Here is a 17494-nt window from a genome sequence, read left to right on the forward strand (position 1 = left end):
TCAAAATTTCTAGATATTTATCTACAGATTAAAAAGTTTTTTGAAGTGTTTTGCAATTGGTATCTYATCAGTGCTTCCCAGGTTTTGAGCAAACTGACAAGAGCCACCGTTCCTCTTCAAATTCCTTACTTGGCATCCAGCTTGAAAAGAGTGATATGAGATTCAGACTATGTGGTGTATGGGATCATCAAACCATTGATCTCTCAAGACAGAAGCTTGCTTTGACAGTAGTTCTGGGCTCTGTAGTGGGAAGTTTCAAAAGGACTGGGATGAAGGGGTGGGGCAGTGCCCCACCTTGCTGAAATATGGTCACCCTTGGTAGCAGAGAGGCTGCACTCACTGGATTCTGATCCGAGTGGTTATGGCACACGAGGCAAGGTCCAACGGGATTTRTATTTGAGCTTTCAGGCATTGCTGTAGTACAGCTGTCAAATGATAGTCTGTCTCTAAAAGCAGTGGYGTGATCTGTAACTCCAGCATCAGCATGGGTCAGACACATCAGGTGCATTCTTTAGACATGATTATCTTGGTGTTGAATCAAACTCCAGATTAATATATACTAATAGGTTGACATTGGGAGGGAAAAATTGAGAAGATCTTATCATAATATCTGTAACATCAAGTAGTGTTCAGTTTAGTTTGGAAGTGGATGGATCCATAACCCTATTCTGTGTGTCCTGTTGCTGCCAAAGTTTTCGAGAGGGAGCTTGAGGTTTACTGTCAGGAGCTTCAGTTCCTTAAAACACCAGGCATTGTAGTTTAAGATGGTCGATTTTCTTAGTCAGAATAATGATGTCAATAACTGCTTTAGTAGCCCCTCTTTATATCAGTGAGGATTGTCAAACCTTCAGATTGGAAGTTAATAAAACAGTTGTTGAAAGCATAAGAAAATTATTGCAACTTTATRTCTTTAAGTATTTTACAGCATGTCTGAGTTTCAGTTGTAGATCTAACTGTGTCAGGGTGAATCCTCAAATACTCCAAATAAAGCTGATGTCTATAGTAGCAGATTTGCTGCATCCCAAACTTCAGTAGCAATCTGAATCACTACTTGAGATCCTGAACAAATTTGCACTRCAAATTCTCAGATTCACGCTACTGCTTTCAGCTGCCACACTGCTGTCCCTGCTCTCATTGCAATTGTTTCACATTATGCACATACACATCCTTTGTTTTGAGAGCAGACTTGGCCTTCCTGATGTGACATTTCTCAAAAACATTAAAATGTCCTTTAAAAGACATTAAACCTTCTTAAAATGAAAAACAGATTTTTTCATAAACAGACTGATCAATCTAGCATTGTTCAATATACCATAATTGCRTTCAAAAAAGAAAAAATTTTCTATTGCCTGTAGGAAGAAAGACTAGCAAGAAGAAAATCCAAGTCAGCACAAAAAACCAAAGAGCTGTAAAAGTTTATAGTGTCCTTCCATTGGCAAATAAAGATAGCTAATAAGTACTCCGGTATATGTGTTTGATTTAATTTTAAGACAAATGGCATTATCTGTGAGGAGCTATGCCAGAAATCACAACCTTTGGTTATGTTTTTTAGGTTAAGTTAAATCATGCCTAGATTTCCAAAATTATATTACTGATCAGTATTGTACAAATAATTCTGTTTTTTCATATTAACTTCTAGCTCTGTTACATTTTTTAGGGGTTTAGATAAGTGCARACACATGTTGAGTTAATTGGGAAATGGCCTGTTGGATTACATTTCAGATGAACAAACAGCATCTGACAGTGCTTGCTAGAGAGGAGCCTTCCTTCTTAGCAAATCCATTTCCTCTTTTAAATTGCAAGTAAAATCCTACAAGGAAGAACAAAGACATATCATTGGTCGGATTTAACTCTCACCACTGGAAAAATGTGACCTCTAAACCTCATTAAACCAGAGAGTTTGAAAAGGAACTTARGGGTGCATTTTGACCCTCTAAAGCAAAACAAACCAAAGTAACTGTTTTCTTAGGAAGAAGAATATGCAGAAGGTTATGTAGCAGGTCAGTGCAAACAACTSAAAGTAACCACTTCTTTCTTGTTTCATCTTTGCTCATCAACACAAAACTGGGACTGCAGATAGTCAACCTAGACTTTTCAAGTATGCACTTCTCCAAGTTTTTTTTAGGGGGCTAGCATATTGCTCAAATGTATCTTTCTGGAAAATTATAGATAGCTCTTGCATTCTGTTAAAAAAACACATGCTAGTAAACACAATAATAAAAAAAAAACAAAAAACCCCAAGCCAAAACAAACAAAAATGCCTGAGTTATATTGCTGTATTAGTTTCCCTTCTTAAGCCATACCTTTACCATTTAATTCTGCATATCCCTGTGCATCTTAGACACATGGCTAAAGTAAACCAGGTTGTCGTTCAGTACTGCCCAAGAAGTCAGGGGAAAAGGAGAAACCAGCCTGCTCATACTGGGGATCCTGGTGCAAATTGAGTCCCTCATCACACCTGGACACCCCAGGAAAATCCCATCTTCTACAGCAATCCCTGAYGTCCTCCTGCCTCCTCTCTCCCCAGGCATGTGTAAGGAGGATGTCTTATCAGTACTTATTGTGGTAGYATTAGTTAAAGCTTTTTCACTGTTCACCTGGGGCGACGCATACTGTGCTGCTGAGAACTGATTTTCCTGTAGTCTTAGCCATCTCCTAGTGTTAAATGAGAATTTCCCCCACAACCCTGAAAGAYAAATAATGTTCAGTACTATTTTGCTGTATTTATTTTGCAGTATATCAATTACACGAGTCACAGCAGACATCTCGCTTGCCAAACGCTCAGTATTAAACAATCCCAGTAAGCATGCGATAATAGAGCGATCTAACACGAGATCAAGCTTAGGTAAGTACCTATAATCTTGCTATCTACAAATTTCCTGTGAAGTATGCTACTCTCATATGTTTAAGCTAAAAATAGCCTTCTCTCTGCTGTGAAAAAATCACAATTCCCATAATTCAGAATTCCTGGCATTAGAAATAATTTTCAAATCACTATCAGATAAACTTCCYATAGTGCTGATTTTGGTTTATTCTGCTTATGCTGCGTTTTCATGTTTTACTGTTTGCCTCAGTGGGGAGAAGCAGCCATCCATATAAAATCTGAAGACGTGTTCTTCTGGCTAAATAGAAGTGACAGTTTTCTAATACTTGGAATTTAATGGATATTATTGGTATTATTCATTGTCTTTTATAAGATTACTAGTAATGATAGCTACTGATATGAAGCCTGAAAGAAGGAGGCTGTGAATTTTTGCTTGCAAATAGTTTGTAGCTTCCAAGTGTGTCTCATTTTAAGTGTTTTCAAATATCAAAATGCAGTGTACTGTAACAACATAATTAATAYCTTTACACACAATTCTTCTGTGTGAATTTCAGTCTTGTCACCAAGATGCAAAGTCAGTTCTATAATCTAATGAAAAGATAAAGTGTCACTTATTTTGAATAGGACTGAAAATTGRTAATAAGTATGGAGGTCAGCCAGTCATGGAACAAACAGAATAATGATGATTAAGCTTCCATCCTGATCAGCAAAGCTTGTGCAATTTTGCAATTCTGTACAAATATATGCCACAGTAAAAGCATATCATTCATTCCTCATGATAAAAATATTCTCATATAGGTGAAACATATATCACAAAAACCTATACAGGAAAAAAACCAATAAAAATTAAATGCTGTCCAATCTTGTACACCTTTATCTCATGCAGAACTGTACTCTTGAGAGCATCAACATTTTTTCTTTGTGTCAAGGTATTTTTTTTAGATTAAGGTATTTAAAATAGTTCWGACAGAACCTCAGTTTGAGACACCCAGAAGATGATAATGCCTATGCATATATGCAAATATGTGGATAGATAAGTAGACATGTYTCTCTAGTTTTTGTAACAGGCCTGTTATTAAATAACATTKYCTGCTATATATCATGTTTTCAGTTGCTTGTAATAGTTCTAAAATTAACTGATTTATAAAATAACTTTGAAGTATCTTGTGAAATATTAAATAGAGCAACTGGGTCATTCTAGCAATAAAGTTAGGGCAAACATTAATTTTAGGTATGCTAAAATATTCTCAACTCCTTTTCTTTCAGAAGATGTAATACTTCCATAGTTCTAGTAATCTAGCAGGGTTTTGAAGTTTGGTAGTGAACAAAACTTCAGTTACTTGTTTCTGGTCAATTTTATGAAAATAATGAGAAAACTTGACCAAAATATTAGAAGCTGCCATTAAGAACATGCCAAGCTTTGCATCTGAATTGCTTAAAGACTCAGCTTTCCTTGGCAAGGTCCAGCAATGGTGCTGAGCAGAACCTGCTCCCAGCAGACTGAATCAAGGCATCCAGGCAGAGCTGAGGTGGAAAGATGCTCATATTTCAACTTGCAATCCCTCCTTTGCTGTGCAGCATGGAGAACGGAATAAAAAGTCATTTACTTCAAAGATGTTCACCTGGAGGAACAGATGACTGGCCAGGCTAAGGCAGGAAGGCAAAGCCGTAAAATAAGTTATGGAAAAGGTTGGMCTTACGGAGAAGGAGTTGGGATAGTTGAATCCACTGATACAGTACCTCCAGGTCTATCCCTCTAGGCATGGGATAAACCAAGGCAGGACAGAAATCAGACAAGAAGTCAGGKAGGGAAGTGATGTGGCAGCAGTGTTGGGAGGAAAACTGAAATAGAATAAAATACGCTGGAGTCAGAAAAGGTAACTGCTTTTGTAAGACAGTGGGGAAACCCTTGTGCAAGACAAAAGAATAAAAGTACAAGATGTGTTGCAGCCTGTTCCCTTGCTTACCTGCAGTGTACCTCAAGGCAGAAATAAGAGTCAGAATCAGAAAATATCATTGCAGTCTGCTGGTAGGTGGCCTCTCCTAGCAGCGTTTCACAAAGAAGGTGACACATACCACTGCTGTGAGTATGAGTTGGCTGAAGTAGAAGAGGTGAATGGCAATATCACACCATATAGTGGAATTTTTATTTTTTCCATTTGTGTGATGAATTTGCTATACATCAATAAAAAATCCTAATGAAAGAATATTATTTGATTTACAAATTCAAGTAGTGCAAAACAAAGTTTAGGAAGTRATAATGAGAAGGTTTACAGTGCAACTTCTTATTATCTTTAGGTTATGTATGCCATGATCCAGTCTTTGGTCAAATGTTTGCAGATTACTTTTCCACTGCTCTTCTGCCTTAATATTATTGAAAAATATGTAAAATAGTGTGGGGAATTGGAGTTTTGGAGTGAAACACTGTTTCCCTAATTTCCCTGTATTAAGTCACACAATGTTTGGGGCAAGAAACTTCAGGAAGGCAAATGAAACTCTAAAAGCACATCTGAATGTGAACTTCAGTCTTAAGCATGCTGAGTGCTGGTTTATCTCTGTGTTTCATCAGATATTAATAATTATAAAGATGGCTTTTTCCCCCCAGTGTTCTTTGGATGCTTCAAGCATGTTTTGTAGAAGTACAACATGTTGTAGCTRAAACAGAAATTCAAGCTTTGGACCTGTCAAACAATAATGTATACCATGAAAATCAGCATGTTTCATGGCAATGTGCTGACGTGGAAAAGGTGGATGGAAAGCAGGCAGTCCTTTACTGACTACTGGAGCTCCTGTAGGGTACCTTGGAAAATACCAGCTTTGTGGATCCTCATTCCCTGGAAGTCCTCTTATTTTAGGCTCTCCTCTGTGCTGATGTTCAACTGGGGAAGTATTCTTTTCATTCCCAGCCTAGCTCAAAAAATTTTTGCCTTCTCTCAGATCAGTACTGATACTCTGTACTGACAGTACAGAGCAGCATCAGGAATATCCTGAGCTCCAAGGTTRTGTTCCATTATGGAAGAAAGAATTCCTAGGAATCAAGATTTCGTGTAGGATGGTTTCCATAGTTCTAGTCTGAATGTAATTTTTGCTGTGGTAATCATYCTGAAGAATCATATACTACATTTCAGAAAATTAATCCCCTCGAATTATTCTTAACTTGTTATTATTCTTTGTAATTCAATTTCCTCCCTGGAAAATATGAATAATTCTAGCTTCTCATCTAACTGGGATGTTTACCACTACAGTAAGTTCCACAAAATAGCCTATAAATATTTTATTCATTCTGTTTTCAGAGGAAGATTAGAGCCATGTGTTCTAAATGAGATGTGAAACATGTATTTGACAATGAAGAGAAAGTAAATGATTCAATGGCTCCTTATCAGTTGACAGTGTATGGAGTTGCATACTGAATGAGACCTACTGAGCCCTAAAGAAACAACATTATTATATGCTCCTGAATGTGCTCTCTTATAATACAGATCGCAAAAGATTTGATTTCAGAGACCTATTGTGGCATTTCTTACTTTATTAGCATACACTAAATTTGTGCTGGTTTTCTCTTTTTTTTTTTTTTTGTCCAGATTATCTACAATGACTTCGTTCTGGCCTAGTTATTTAAAACTGGAATTTATCCCCCCAAAAAAATTTGGTCTTGTTACATAAAAACAGGGTTTATTTTGGTTTTCTCTGGATATGCTCCTGGCTGCACAGCTCTGGGATGTAGGGAGATGAGCTGCTTTCTTCTCTYTCCTCCTTGATCAGTCATTGGCACGTGGACAGAGACCTGTTTACTCCTACATCTGGTGTCATTTAAAAATACCTTTTTATTATAGCAAATGTAGCTCCCCAGAACTGCTCCGTGTTAATCCAAATTGCTCCCTCGTTCCAGGTTCAATGGAAAGCTGTTTCTTTACTCACCAACCTTTGCGTAGAGGTACCTCATGCAGCCAGGCCACTGATTTACCCCTCRCTTATGATCACAATTGTGAGCAGCAGTTGTAACTGCAGCAGAGAAGGCTATTTCTTACACTTCTGAAAATATATTTTTGGTTTTTAACTATTGTTTTAATAAGTGTTTTTTCAATTACTTAAGACAGTACAAAGGTACTGTGCTTGATGTATTAATACCAAGTACTTTCTTCTGGGAAATAGATGTACCTCTTTCTGAGAACTCTTACCTTATTACCCAATACAGGTCTGCAGTGTTGTGCATAGGACAGGAAACAGTGAAGTGAGCATCATTCTTTGGAAATTATTTAATAGATAATAATAGGAAATTAATTAATAGAATTAATTTCAAAGAGGTGTACATAGACAGTGTGATAATCGGGAATAGGAATAGCCACGAGGAACTGGATTTACAGGATTATAAGGGAGTCTCAATCAGCTTAATGCCATACACACCTATYGACTGACAGTTTGCTTTTGTAATGGAATCAGTTAAAAATAGACTTGGGGTTTGACTCATTGGAAACCAATGCTGCCACTGAATATCGAGTATAAAATTAATGTTCTCAAAAACTTTTTTAAAATAGTGTCTGGCTCATAAAGATTTAGGTGGATAATACAGCCTTACTCCTCTCTAATTAAGCTTGTTTTGATGTAAAGAGAAATGTTTGCTTGTCAGTATTGTTACATGTTCTAATACATGAGGTATTAGAACTAAATTTAAGGAAAGGGTAAATGACTAATTTCTTTTAAAGCCTAGAAGAAATCTGTAATTTTGAACAGATTTTTTCTCCAGGAAGGTACAGTACATGGTTAAATCTTATTCACCTGAAAATCATCCCCAATTGGCTTAATTAAATTTTATATGGACACATGCCATTTGCAGAAACTGCTGAACCAACTTTGTGCTTTTGCTGCATTTCTTTGTCAAAAGAACCCAAGGCTTTTTCTGTGTATGTTACACTTGTTATAGCCTTACCTCATGCTGTATGCTTTGTACAAAACCTGATTGTGTTGGCTTTTTCCATTCTTTGCTTCATTAATGCTCTCCCTTTCCAGATGTTTTAGGTATGTATAYAAGCTTGCAAATTACTTTTCCTGCTGTTTTGTGTTCAGTGCTTTATTGTACCTCACAGAACCACCATGTGTTTCTTGCATCTGGCTCACTGATAGACAAAAGGCAATCCTGTACCGTGTTGCTAAGTCTTTCTTTTAGAACACCTTGCTGGTTTTCCTTATTTATTTTCAAGTAATTCTAAAAATAAAGTTGACATTGACAAGTAAACGCTACAGATTAGGTATTCCATTGTGTATTTCTGAGATGTGTGCACCTAATCTGCGTGTTCTAACACAGACGTGTGACCATGGATGTAAAATGTGTCATTGTGTTTATGGTGAATCGATTGCTGTCACATGCCTGGGAATCTGTTTATTTGCTTTCCATGTGCACATGCAGTAACCTGTCAGGCATTACGTGCACCCAGTTTGCATGTGCAATTGAGCACCTACCTTTGGAAAGTGGTCTCTAAAAACTGTATAGAGCTTCCATTCATGTCATTAGGTTGATATCCCAAAGTTTTGTCTTCTGAAAATGAAACATAAATGCTCAAAGGAATAGTAGTGGATTACCTGTGCAAATTTCAGCCTTGTGTTTTTTCTTTTCTTGGTATTTGTGTGAGAAACCAGTTGAATGTTTAAAACTTTTGTAACAATTAATTTGTTTAATATATATATATATGTGTGTATATATATATATATATATATATACATACATACTGTATATTATGTACATATATGATGTTACTCTGTATTCTCCATGTCTGATAATTTAATGACAGTTGTGGCATACAAGTTTCAACTAAAGGCTAATTGAACTATAAATCAAAGATAAATTTAAAAGAGTGCCAGCTAGGCTTTATAAAAATCCTTCATTAYTTACAGAGGCCATGGAACAGGAACGCACAATTTGTACTAACCAATAATGTATTTCCATCCCAAAGTCTCAAAGATCTAATATAGTTGAAAGACTGTAAAATAGGTGTTCAGTGTCTTATGGAAAATCCTKATTGTCCCTTTATAATTTTATCTTCAAGATAGCTGTGACAAATATCCATAACTCTCAAGTGTTAGATATGTTAACCTGGTAAACCTGAACTCTTCTTTAATCAGAATGCAGTAAAATAGCAGCTAGGAGCTTTTGGGTGTTCATGAGGATGCAGCTATACTTTTTTTTGTCCACAAATGGCGAAAGAGTAGCATGAAATTCGTGAACCTGTTATTTATGTCTCACATGCCCCAAAATTTTCTTTTATCCTGCTGGGCCAGCCTCAATTTTCTTAACATCTAAGGTCAGTTTCCCTGATGAATCCTTTTGGTAGTTCTGCATAAAAAATTTGGTACCAACTTTACAATATTCTAACTTGCAAACAAATTTTTGATACAGTACCGGGAAAGCATTTTAATTAAAATTCCTGAATGTTTTCAAAGGGTGTATGAGGGAAAAACAGTTCTTGATTTCTGTAAATTAGAGATAATTCTCAGCAGCCTATCCTTGTCTTTTCTCATGATACTCCTCAGAAATGTGTGTAATTGATAATTACATTGAAACAAAACATGTGCTAGAAACAAAATAATGTAGCCGTGTGTTAGAATAATTTTTAAGGTTATGGATATCTGTGTAATAGACAGGATACTTGGATAGGTGAATGAAATATTTTTAGCTAGTTAGCTGTTTGTTTAAGAGTATAGTTTGCTTCTGTTAAAACTATTCACACTGTAGGTTGAGTTTATCCAGGTTTTTTTCTTTCTCCTGGGCTGGTGGAACTGGTTAAAAGTTGTTGTCTGTGTTCCCATTTTATCCAAGACTAAAGGTTTTAGTTGTTTAACCAGAATGCAGAGAAGTCTGCATTCAGTGCTGTTCTCTGCTAAGAGAGGCATGGACTCATCATTTCTATCACCATGACRGGGCTATGATCACATTTAGGGTGGTTGTTGGTTGGTCTTGCATTTTGCATAATAATTAAACTTTCTTTGGAGAAGGAACTGGAATCTATGTGTTTTGCCTCCCACTCTAAGCATCAGGCTGCAGAGTCAGTATCTCTCCCACTCAGTGAATACGCAAATGTTTAGTGAGTGGCACACYGTCAGCAGGAGGGGTTGAATAGCAAGTGATGGAGTAGTTCCACATCCTGTCTATGAGAAAGACTGAACATTTTTATTTATGTTTGTTCTGAGAAAAACAACAGACCTAAGGAGCACTTAATGCCTATGTATGGACCAGACTGTGGAAGCCTATCRCACTGCAATGGGTAATGAGGCATGCTGCAGAAATAGCCAAGTTATTGCCAGACTGACATGATATCCATTCTGAACTATGCAGAGACACTTGCTTGGTCTCCTGGGCAAAATAAATGTTAGACTGCTTCCTTGCCCAGTTTTCCTATCCCAATTACTCCTTAACAGAGTGTAGGGAAGCTTAATGATCGGAGCAGTGCTATGCTGCTGCGTGGCTTTTTCTGGAGCTGCTGTGGTTCTTCCTGGCACAACCATTTCAGTGCACCCTTGTGCAGTGCTCAGCCACTTCTGTTTCTGCTGCAATCTGCTAATTGCAATCTTTTCCATTCATAGGTCATTAAAATTTACTTCCAGTTTAAACTTGGCATAAGAAGCATCATTCCATGAATGCTATTGTTTTGCTAGCCCAGAGAAATAAGGCAGGAAGTAGACATTTTTATGCACTGTTTAGTATTTTTAAATGACACTATTTTATATTTTCACATAATTACAGTGCTGCATTCAGGAGATGTTAGTCCATTAAAAATAGATCTTGGTTGARGTTTCCAAACATGACATTGTTTCTGTCAATGCCACTTGGACGTGTGTGTGTGCATTAAAAGCCATCTGAATTCTGCCTAAACTGAGCCTCAGCAGGCAGGAGGAGGAAAACCCTGTTTTCCTGCAGCACCTCACCCCACAGCTCCCCTTCAGCAGAGCCCAAACAGGAGCTCCAGGCAGAGCAGCAGGCATGCTTCTCTCCTTTCTGCCTTATCCCTCRCAGGAGCCCCATCTGTTAGGCATGAGTAACACATGCAGCCACTTTTCCTGGAAAATATTATCATCCTCCCACTCCCACCCTCCCGTTTTTACGTAACAAGCTAGTGGCTAAGGTATTTGGTGGAGACCAGGGAAATCTAAGTATATTCACAAAACTACATTTAGGTTAGACATTTGATTAAAATGCCTGTAATCCAGGCACCTTTTGACCAGTTGTCTGAGGACTAAGCTAAAGCATTTATTCCCTCTTGCTTATGTTCTTCAAGATCTTTTCCCTCTTATCTGGGCATGCTGGAGCAGAGGCACAGAGCATTCTGCTCTCAAGTACTGGGACACCCCATGGTGTGAGGTGGGACGTAGTCCTGCTTGGAGATTGTGGGACTGAACCTCCCTGGCTGGGGAAGGAATGGAACCTGCCAAGCATGGGCCTTCTGTTAGCTCCCTGCCTGCCCAGAGCAGCATTGCTGCTTGAGGGGAGGAAACAGTAAGAAGAAAGAGGCCAAACACATGGACATGTGGGATTTCTTGTTAGCTTGCTCTGCTGTGCTCAAACCCCGTGTAGCTCATTGGATCACCTCAGCAGCATCTCGGCCTCTTTGCTTTGTTTCCAGTGAGSACAGATCTCTGGTGCAGTTTGGGATAGCCTGCTGTGGCCAGCATTCTGCTTCCAGCAGTACCCAATGGATACTTCCAGCAGTACCCACTGGGGATTTTTCACTCAATATAAGTATGTGTATACACACACATGCTCACAAATTTAAAATTTAAAATTTTGATTCTGTCAGCCAAGTGCATGATTTTGTTCTTAATAGAGAGTTGTGCGGGCACAGCTCAATAATTATCACTTCCTTTTTGTTTCTTTTTTAATTTTCTTGGATTTCAGATGTGACCTTTACTCATTTCTAGTAGGTTTTTTGGTGCAAGGTGGTGTATATGGTTTTAGGGCACTAGGATAAAGCCCACWTATTTTTCTTTCATCTTTGTTATGAAAATCCTGAGGTTGCCTTAAACTTCTCGTTTAATTATATTTATGGAACTAAGTGATTAATTACTTCTAAGTAACTGTGTTTGTATGAAAGAATTAACATTAAAACAAACCATGGCTACTGATGGCTGTTGTCCTTAATTAAAAAAATTATTTCAAAGCCATTTGAATAAGGTGTTGCTAATCATTTTGTCTTGCATTTTGTCTTGCATRTGTTTACATAGGTATGTTCATTCCATATGTCTGTAATACCAGGAGCCCTGTTTGAAAAAAATAGAATGCTTTTGTCTCTTTGCCTGTTGCAGTCAAAATCATAATTTGCATATCTGCTTCTGTGAACAAAGCAGAGCCAATKATACCGCAGACAGGAGACAAGGTCAAATTTAATAGGATTTAAAAGTCATTCTGTGCTCAGTTGAGAGTATGTGAACTTCACTGTTCCTTGTGAAGATCACAATCTCTTTGCTGCATCAAAGCAGTATTTTGTGCTTCACTTGGGCCTTTGCAGGCCAGATGCATGTCCATTTTGCATTTTATCCTTGTCATGAAAGTGCTATCTCATCAGAGTCTTACTAAAACAAATCGCTGATGTAGCCACTGCTCTGTAAAGCTGAGTGTCCCGGTGACTCCTGGCTCCTGTGGATGCAGCCAGGTTTGCGGGAGGGATGTGTTTCTCCAACTGAGTAGCTTAGAGGATGTTCTTTCAGCATGGCATTATATAAGTGACCCTAAATTCCACCATAGTTCATCATGTTAATATGATGATAAATATGACTGAGATAAAATGAAGTGTTRTTATGTGCTTGACTTTATTTTAGGCGAGATTTTTTAAGTGAATTGGGAAAGGTTTTTTCTTGAAATTCACTTGTAAGGTCTAACTCRTGTAAAGAATATTTGTCTGCCCCCATAATAGGATATGCCATTTACTTGTGCTYTCATTGCACTGAATTTCTGTTCAAGGTGCAGTAGTGACATTGGGAATTAATATTTGGACATAAGTTTAAATGTGCTTTATTTAAAGTTGTCTGGGAGATGTATACTTACTGTTTCTTAGACTTGATTCCTTATTGTATGGAATAAATAGTTGAGTGCTCCTGTCATTTAAAGTATGTTCTCTTTCTGGTTACCAAGGAGACCATATGAAATAGATTGTAAGGGTCACTTTAAAATTTGGTAGCTGATTTCTGGGTTTGAGTGTTGTAGCTGGGCTGTCAGCATTTCATGATGATTGTCAGARTAGTTCTAATTATTTTTATGCCTCTTGTTATGATCAGCAAATACAATTTATTGGAGTTTAGTGTTATAACTTTTCTCTTATGCCTCTCCAGTGCATAAGAAGGGACATTATTATAAATAGATTTATTCATGGAGGTGGGAAGTTTGCAAAGCTATTACTGTGCTGCTTTGAAGATACCCTACTGTCACTGTTCTCAGCTCCCTATTTTAACTACCAGTGACATTTGTGTTACTATCCCCACATGACATTGTGAGTTCTTTGCTTCCTTTGGGCAAAAGTCGGAGAGAAAATTTGTGTTGAGTGTCTAGTTGTGAAGGAATTTTTACAGGTAGACAKTTTTGGTTTTGAGAGACATTGCTAAAGAAAAATGAAAACCAAAGCTGTAGCAGTGGATAAAGCTTTTACCATCTAAAAAGAGAAGCTAATATTATGTAATTAATTGCAACAATCTTAGATGTAAAGTTAGATTTCAAAGATTTCAAGCAAATGAAAGTTTTTCCAGAAGCTGAAGTACTCTAAAGAAAAGGAGATCAAGACTTCYTCAGCTATCCCTGAGGCATTTTTCCCATCCATCCCTGACTGAAGAGGTGGAAGCACATATATTCACCAATCATGCAGTGTAGTTCCTTGAACTTTTCTCATATACCCAATTTAAGAAAAATAAGTACTGGAACACATTTTAATTGCCGAAAAAGATGCCTCTCCATCTTCCGACTCAAATGGAAACTATTGGTTCATAGGACYATAGTTACCTGCAGTTAGTGCCCCGGGTGTGTTTCACAATAGAAGGTACCCAGAGGCATACTCTGCCCTGGCAGAGGGTGTTTCAAAAAGTAYAGCAGGAAATCCAGTCCACAGAGATGTGTTCTCTGCTGGCAGAAAACTGCTTCCAGCAGTGTTGCAAATACTACTTCCCCAGACAAAACAAATGATACAGTGGCATAGAGACAGATTTTGCTTGTTATAAGTTGTCTTGAACAAGAGTTTCTTAGCAAACTGGAATGATCTTAGAGTGATACATTAACTAATATTGTTAAACTGACTAAAGTGTTGAGCCTGGTTTGAAATTGCCGTTGGAAAGCAATCCAAACTCATCATTAGAACAGCATGACAAATTATCTCTGGTATGTTTATTCTAGTTGTCATTTGAACTTTAATTAGGGATAGATTATTGACTGTCTTCTGCCAAAACTTTGAGACAATGGTATTCAGTGATTTCAGCAGCATCTTGTGCAATGGAGTTGTAGAAAATGTAACTGTGAATATGCCAAGAACCATCAGAAGATCTGTCTTTAAAAATGTGGTGCTAATTCAGACAGCAGCTGATCCACAGTGCTTTTATTGATCAGCAGGAAAGCATGCACTAATGCTTTCCACACCACACCATGATATCTCCCAAAGTTCACTGCTGTGAAAGACTGATTGGCATGGGCACACCCTAGACTGGAGGTAACCACAAACAGTTGGAAGTGATCTCTAATAGATCCAAAGCAATGTCAACCTCCTCCAATAAAGGATATCATATATAGATTTTGTGATGAACACTTAGATGTTACTTCATTTATAAAATGACCATGGCAATCACCTATTAATTTGGARCCAAAATATTAGCTGGGACTAGCCTTTCTCTCTCTTAGAAATACTACAACCTTTTTATAGTACCTGATTTATTCAGTTGCTCTTCTAAGACAGCAATAATCAATCTCTTCACATCTCTTGAAAGAGACCGTTTGATATAGATAACTCTCTCTAGCCAGATCAGATAGGTTTTGCTTTCACGCAAAAGTAAAGCTTTTGCCAGTGTAATAGATAAAAGTCTGATAATATAATTTCACAAAACTCTTGTATTAAGTTTTGGTACCTCTCCTTGACCTTTAAGTCTCTGTTGGTTGTCTTCTAATATTTTCTTTGAATGGGCCAGATATCAAATCTGGTTTTAGTTCATGAAATGTTACAACCTGTAAAGGGAAACCTGTAATGAATTAGTCTTGTCTGGCCCATTGACTTTCTTTATAAAGCTTTTTAGACAAATCACCCTGCTACTGTAATTTCTCTGTGAAATTAGCTGATAGCAGAATTTGAGCAGGAAAATGTGATTCCATTCTGAAGATGATTTTACACTTATAAGATGTAGGTTTGTTTCATTGGGGAATGAAGAGAGTTTCTACACCACTTGTGAAAGCGGATGCAGCCCATCTGTCTTGGAGAGGTTTGTCCTGGAAAGTACTGCCAATCAGACAGGGTGCTGAGGAGCTGGGAGCATGACTACCAGAAGAAAATACAATTTTTCTCTGAGAAGATAATTTTTCCACAGCTCCTGGGGTTGTGAGGAGGATACCATAACATTTTTTTGATTATTGAGTTATTTCCTCTTATAAAACTGTTTTACGCGTAATAATCAAATTTTAACATGGTACCATACTGAGGCCAGTAGAAGAAAACTGTTTTCCAGAGCTTTGATAAGTGAAGTAAGTAGGAAAATAGTAGTTTCTGCTAATACAGACACCTCAGTACTTTCCAATGCCTATCTCAGGCACTTCAGTTTGAACAAACAGGTTACTGGGTAAGATACCGGTCTGAGTGGAAATTACTTACGTGTAGCAGATTGGTGGCATAGTAAGGTTACCATTTGATGTGGCAAGCATTCATGCCCCTTTTTTTCTTATGTACATGGTCTGGGGTATTGTAAGAAGGTGTTGTCAGTATCTCTCCAGCCTGGAATGGCAGTAATTGGGGAGGCAAGAGAGGCAGGCAGTGCCTGCAAGGGCAGCAAAACAGGGATGAAACGCTCTCATTAATGTTGTATTCATTACCCTTCTGTGCCAGGGCCACGCACGGAGAGCGACGACTCCTGCAACCAGAGGAGGAGCAAACACCAGTCTCCTGCATTGTTACATTTCTTAAAATGAATCACYTCTTAGAATTTTCATAACTCTAATTTTCTACTTCTCTGCAGCTGAAGTTCAAAGTGAAATTGAACGGATTTTTGAATTAGCCAGGACACTGCAGTTGGTAGTGCTTGATGCTGATACCATTAACCACCCAGCTCAACTGAGCAAAACCTCTCTGGCTCCCATTATAGTATACGTGAAGATTTCTTCTCCTAAGGTAAATATTTTAGATACCTCCACATTCTTTAACTTTTGTTAGGTTGGTTTATTTTTTTTTTTTCTGGGGGGGGGGTAAATGCAGGTTATCAAATGTAAACCATTTAGGTTTACAACTATATATTGTTGCATAGTTGGATAGTGAAGTATTGTTGAATTAGCCAGGACACTGCAGTTGGTAGTGCTTGATGCTGATACCATTAACCACCCAGCTCAACTGAGCAAAACCTCTCTGGCTCCCATTATAGTATACGTGAAGATTTCTTCTCCTAAGGTAAATATTTTAGATACCTCCACATTCTTTAACTTTTGTTAGGTTGGTTTATTTTTTTTTTTGGGGGGGGGGGCTTAAATGCAGGTTATCAAATGTAAACCATTTAGGTTTACAACTATATATTGTTGCATAGTTGGATAGTGAAGTATTGTTAATCAAAAAAGTATCTGTGCTCTAGTGTTACTAAAACCCATTTTGGAAAAGATGCTGTAGCTCCAATGCGTTTTTTAATTGGGATTGCACTTTTWATATCAATCATGTATGTAATGCTAATGGTTAAAATGATACAGAAATGRAAGAATGATTTTCACAGAATGAATATCAGACTGATTGCTAAACTTCAACATCTGATAATATACTCTTTCATTGTGGGTGAAAAAAAACATGCACMGACCTTGTGAAGAGGCATTTGAAAGAGAAGAATGAATTTGTGGGAAGAGAACTCTGGAGATCAATTTAAAAAATTCAGCTTCGAAACAAACAAAACCAAAAGCAGCAGAAGAAAGCAGGAGGGGAGCATTTTAGTGCTTGTAAAATAAAGAAGATATTTGGATGTAAATGAAAATCAGCTCTTTCTGGATGAGGGAACATGGGAAATGTTTCTGAAGCCAGAAAATGAAGAATTTGCTCATGTGAGCAGTTTAAAATGTAAACATTTTAAGCAGTTATATATGTACATTAAGTCGGAGCCTGCTCACTTTTTTCAATGTCTTATTTTTCACAGGTTTTACAGAGGTTGATAAAATCTCGAGGGAAGTCTCAGGCCAAACACCTTAATGTGCAGATGGTGGCAGCTGATAAACTGGCACAGTGTCCTCCTGTGAGTTACTGTTAATTTGTGTCTTGTCTCTGAAAGGTACCTTTCTTTTCAGGCATTAGGTTAATTACATAATTTTCGGGAGTGTTTGCCCTCTTCTGGCCGTATTCCACTATTGCTTTTTGCAGAACATCTCATGAGGTCTCAGGGCTCTGCACAAGAGTCCAGGGGAAAAAGAGTTCTACTCACAATCAGTTATTCCAATGTGCGCTGATACAGCCAGTGCTTTGGTAAACTGAACATTGGTTT

The 17494-nt window shown here is 37.7% G+C and overlaps 1 protein-coding gene across 4 annotated transcripts in view; it reads left to right on the top strand.

Annotated features, from left to right (window-relative positions):
* Positions 1-17494, top strand: part of CACNB2 (calcium voltage-gated channel auxiliary subunit beta 2) — a 244026-nt gene that overhangs the window by 214581 nt on the left and 11951 nt on the right. For all 4 annotated transcript variants that reach the window (XM_057383566.1, XM_057383574.1, XM_057383583.1 and 1 more), the window contains 3 exons: positions 2736-2845; positions 16004-16155; positions 17153-17248. In XM_057383566.1, coding sequence (XP_057239549.1) covers positions 2736-2845; positions 16004-16155; positions 17153-17248 — 358 coding nt within the window. The remainder of the gene's footprint in view (positions 1-2735; positions 2846-16003; positions 16156-17152; positions 17249-17494) is intronic.

This window comes from Malurus melanocephalus, unplaced genomic scaffold, assembly GCF_030028575.1.
Source record: "Malurus melanocephalus ecotype Western Australia unplaced genomic scaffold, MMel_1.1 scaffold_14, whole genome shotgun sequence".
In the NCBI taxonomy this organism is placed as follows: Eukaryota; Metazoa; Chordata; class Aves; order Passeriformes; family Maluridae; genus Malurus; species Malurus melanocephalus.